Below are 5,081 nucleotides of genomic sequence, written 5' to 3'. Positions count from 1 at the left end.
ATTAGATTTTACAGCCCTCTTTACATCTGCTCTTCACTCATCTTTTCCTGATAAGCAGGGTAAAATGAGATAGGGAAGAGGAAGTCTTTATTTAATTTCTTCCTCTTGAATTGAGAGAAAAATAAAATCGCACACCATTCCAGTGGGGGAGTATTTAGGTGAGCAAGAAGAAAAGCAAGGAATAGTAAATTAAAAAAGTTACCTTCTCTCATAGTTTAATGACGCTCTTAGATCCTCCCAAAAGCAGAGTTGTAACACAGGTATTTTATTTTTTAGTGTTGCGTTAGCTGATGTGCTGAAATAAATCACAATATTGCAAGTCATTTATTAACCGCTGTTCCCCCAAACATTAAAAGCTCTGTCTTAGATATTTCTGACAGGAGTTTAACAGCAAACAGATGTTCCCAGGACACCACTTCTTACAAGCTGTCATCTATTTTTTTACTCAAAATAGTCTTTCCTTAATCTTCTGAGTTTTTTTTACATTGCATGACCTTTCCTCAAAGATTTTGCTAAAATACTGCAAATGGCACACAAAGTTAAAGCAGAAAGCTCCACGGGTATTTTTCTGCTCGCGTAATAGGGATGCTGGGGTCATCCAGCAATGGGGCAGCGGGGTCAGGGTATGCCACCCATCCCGGCCATTGCCATCGCGCGGTGGCAGACAGCTTCTTCCAGAATGGGGTTTTGCACGCGTGCATAGAAATGAGGATTCTTGCTGTTTATTTTTCTACTGAAATACCCTGAATATTTTTATAGAAAGCATAAAAGCAAAGAAGTGCTCTCAAAGAGCTACACCCAGGGCCTGATGTTTTGTCTGCACAATTAAGAGGGGTTTTTTTTTCCTCATATTTATTCCATGCCCGTTTCCATCCCAGTAGTGATTTAACCTCCTTGGCAAGCAGTAAGTTCACTGTAAATAAGGCATTTCTGTTATTTCCCAGAGGGAAACAGGCTCACTGTAACACACTACTTAATACACGCTGCTTTTTTAGTGCTGCAGGGAGACTTATCCAGACCTTGTTGCAGAGTTGTTCGTCACCCCTCATCTCCCCTTTTTCGACAGAAATAGGACCAGAGAGTCACCCCACAGAGCCATTGCCTAAAAGATCTCCTAGCTGTCCCTGTGCTGGTATGAAGGGGGACTTGAGCCTCTTCGCTCCAGCTCCGCTTTCCTGCTGTCTTCATTAACGCTGAGCTCGTTTTTCCACCTTGCTGTTTCAGGATGAACGAGGAGCAGATAGCGACCGTCTGCCTGTCTGTCCTGAGAGCCCTGTCCTACCTGCATAACCAAGGCGTCATCCACCGCGACATCAAAAGCGACTCCATCCTTCTCACAAGTGACGGGAGGGTGAGCGCCCAACGTTTCTCCTGCTGTCTCTTGGGGCTGGCATGAAAATAGCTGTGCACGTCCAAAGCGACACTAACTTAAAAAAATAAGCCAGGCGTGTGAAAACCAAAGGATATGACCTGTGAATAACTTATTAGAGAGCTGAATCAGGAAAACACTGGCCTGGCCAATGATTGACATCTGCGCTGCATGCAGAGTCCCTGGGGCAGATCAGAGCTGTCACAAGGCAGTGGCAGAAGAAACTATGCCACATGGGTGATGGTTAAGTGACGGGTTAGGTGACAGGTACGCTGCTTCACTCCTACTCTGATGCCTCTCAAAAATATTTTCTTTTTACTACATTTAGTTATCCTTTAGTTAGCAAGCTTCTATACATTTGCTCTGTTTCCACAAGCTAGTTAGGAGGCTAACATCAATCTATATGAATAGGAAATATTCTGCATTACTGCTGAAATGCTCCCCTGATGGTGAGAGTAGCTTTTACCGTGAGTACACTTACAAGGTGCTTGATAATTCCTGTCCCACACTTCCATTTACTTGGATGGGATGCTGCTGCCAGTGATTTGGTCTTTGTCCTGTTAATGACTGGGGAGAGAGGGAGACAAAATGCTGCCCATGACCTGCTCAGGAAGCAAAATAAAGTTTGCACACAAAAAAGATATTACTTCAGCAGTGTTTGGTCCCAAAGAAATTATTATTTACTTACAAAGAGAAAGGTGGGTTTGTGCTGTCTGTTTCTGGACATACAAAGCCGAAAAACTTGAGGCACCTAAAACTTGGGGCACCCAAAGGCTTAGGTGGAGGGAGGCAAATCACTCTTGCGTGTAAAAGCCTAATTTCTGCTTGAGTTAGGCACTATTTTGCATCTTACCTGTGGCCCCATTGGGATAATTTGAGTAGAAACTAATGCACCCATGGCCAGTGAGTCCCATAAGCAGGGCTTTAAGGGTTGCTCCACTGGCGCTACACACCTGTCTAAACAAGACTTAGCGGGTTGGACTGAAGCCAAGAGCCCCCGGTCGGTCTGGAACCAAACCTAGATCTTCTCCTTCAGAAGGTAAAACCCTTGGCTTCCCAGGCCTGGTCTGATTCCCCAGTCAAGGGCTCGCCTTTATAATTTGATTCCCACTTCAGCAAGGGAGAGGGATTTTCTTCCTGCAGCACTCACAGGCTGCTCCTGTTAATCCTGTCGGGGGGAGAAAAGGCCACGTGTGTAGGAGTTTTTCAGTTGTGATTTCAAGCCATGTTGCTGAAATAGCATCTGATCTGCTCTCGGGATCTGCATACAGTGCCTCATTATACTCATTACTCCAGTACTTATTATCTGCATTGCAGATTTCTTCATGGCTGTGTTGTGCAATTATCTTTTTTTAGAAAATCGTCTTCTTTTATGTACTCAAATGAGCAATAGATATGCAAAACCTCTTGTGCTCCTACAAAAGAAGATTGGGCTCTGCTTCCAAAATATGCATTATTTCTTCCGTTCTTCATCCTGTAAACTGAAAAATACATTTAACATGGAGAACTTGCCTATTATTGGCTTTGTTTTAGAAATACCAACAATCATTTCGTAACTCTGTTAAAAATAATACCCTTAGTTTTAAAAAAAGTAATGTCTGCACTGAATCCAAAAGAAAACAAATCAGTGCTGATAAGAAAATGCTGCTCTACACAATGCAGGGATTTACGCAACTTCCCACTTCAGTTGTCCTGGGGCTGTTTGGGCTCACTTCGTATCCCCAGGTGCCGAGTACGTGATCGGATATACGGCTTACGGACCTTGGAGATGGGTCACCGTTGCACTGTGCGGTGTGTAGCTGGGAGTGATAGGGGTTAGCCTAATGTCCAGGACAACCCTTATGATAGCTTCTAGGCCTCCAAATAAATACTTGGGAAAATAAAAAAGACTTTAGCTTTAAGGAACAAGCTGTTTCTGGAAGGGGTGATGCCACCGACACTCAGACCAGCTTGATTTGGTTGGGGGTTGGAGGAGTTTTCACCTTGGCGTTGTACAGTAACAGGGAGGGGGAGGCGATAATTTTCCATAATTTTTGTTGTAAAAAAAAAAAACTGGCATAAAAAGTATGAGCAGGCACATGACGCAGCAAGAGCTGCTCTCCGGAGTGCTTGTGTATCCCATTATTTCTGTTTCAGGTCACTGCCACAGCTACTCAAGGACAGTACTGTCTTTAATTCCCGAGTTCCCAAGCAAAGGGAGCAGGTCCCCTTATCTCTTACAACTATTTTGGAAGAGTCTTGTACCCTTCCTTGCCTTCCCCAAATTAGCTCTCCTGCTACATAAAGCAGACAGTTTCTTTCGTGACAGTCCATAGTGTGACGTCCTGGTCTTGAAAAATCATCGGCAGGGGTATTGCTTTCTGTGAGTCTTAGACCATGCTCTCTGTGGTAAAAGAAAAGGGGGTGAATGCCACTTGTTTCATCTGTTTTCTGTCAAACTCACAGATCGTATACCTGATACAAATAATAGGAGTGGTGTGTATCACTTGAAATATGTACATTATTGAATATCAGTACACATACATAGACTACAAACATGGGATTTTTATATATATATATATATGCAATAATAGATTCATTATAAACCAGTTACTTCAGAATTTTTTGCTTTCCTTCTATTTTTCAAATATTGTAAGCCATTTATCACCTCCACATCTTTTGCTGGTGGAGAGGCAATGAGCTACGACAGGTGATCTTAGTAACTCTCTCCTACTTCTTTCCCTTGCCTTCATTTTAATGAGCCGCGCGTTCCCCAGGCTGTGTTGCCATCTCCAGCCACACTTCCAAAACTCTGCCGCTGTCCTGTCCCAGGCCTATGCTGCAGCTCCGTCCCTGTCCCCCAAGCTGCAGCTGGAGACATGTGTCTCGGAGGCACGTGTGTCTTGGAGGAATTTGCCTAGTTATTCAAGAGGGATGACTTCTTTTTCTTTACTTTTCAGATAAAATTGTCCGACTTTGGGTTCTGCGCCCAAGTGTCAAAGGAGGTCCCCAGGAGGAAGTCGCTAGTTGGGACGCCGTATTGGATGGCGCCGGAGGTGATATCCCGCCTGCCCTATGGCACCGAGGTGAGTACAGCAGGGCACTGGGCGCCCGCGCGGACCCGGAGCAGCTGTTTTCCCTCTGTGCCGTGCCTTGGTCGACCTCACTGAGCCCTCTCAGACCCGTGCAGTTCAGATGCATTTACACAGACATGCTAAATAGCAGCAATTATGTTCGCCCCAGAGTGCTACATCGTCCGTGTTTTAAAGTATTTCTCCAAGACGAAGTCATTAAATAACGACTCCATTTAGCGTGCTAAATGTAATGCCTTTACGTATTTTAGCTTAGGGTGCTGCATTAACGGAAACTGGCATCATTTTCACATCATGAAAGACCCTTTGATGATCTTTAATATCAAGCCTGCAAGCTGGAGCTGCAGTTACAGGTGTCTACACCTGCATATGCCAAACCAGCAGCCAAGTCACATGCCCATACTGCACAGCCAGGTCACATCGGTATTTGCACAGACCTGCAGGCAGAGATCCACTCTGCTTTCCTGTAGCTAAAGCCCGAGATCCCCTTCCTCCAGAGGAGTGCTGGCAAGGGCACAGGCATGGTCCTGTAGGGTCCCAAACACAGGAGCTGGCTGGGTTGGATTGCCACCCTCTGTCTCTACATCGGCTCATTCCTTGCAGTCATTGTTGAGAGACGGGGGTGGGGGGGTGGGCCTTGA

The 5,081-nt window shown here is 45.0% G+C and overlaps 1 protein-coding gene across 1 annotated transcript in view; it reads left to right on the top strand.

The window, feature by feature from the left end:
- Positions 1 to 4,518, top strand: part of PAK7 (p21 protein (Cdc42/Rac)-activated kinase 7) — a 15,244-nt gene extending 10,726 nt beyond the window's left edge. Inside the window, exons 5-6 of the mRNA XM_009578842.1 lie at positions 1,225 to 1,351; positions 4,309 to 4,518. Coding sequence (XP_009577137.1) covers positions 1,225 to 1,351; positions 4,309 to 4,518 — 337 coding nt within the window. The remainder of the gene's footprint in view (positions 1 to 1,224; positions 1,352 to 4,308) is intronic.
- Positions 4,519 to 5,081: the final 563 nt, after the last annotated feature.

The sequence above is a fragment of the Fulmarus glacialis genome, unplaced genomic scaffold (genome assembly GCF_000690835.1).
Source record: "Fulmarus glacialis isolate BGI_N327 unplaced genomic scaffold, ASM69083v1 scaffold19245, whole genome shotgun sequence".
Taxonomy (NCBI): domain Eukaryota; kingdom Metazoa; phylum Chordata; class Aves; order Procellariiformes; family Procellariidae; genus Fulmarus; species Fulmarus glacialis.
The sequence above is the reverse complement of the archived record's forward strand: the minus strand, read 5'-3'. Positions and strand labels throughout refer to the sequence as shown.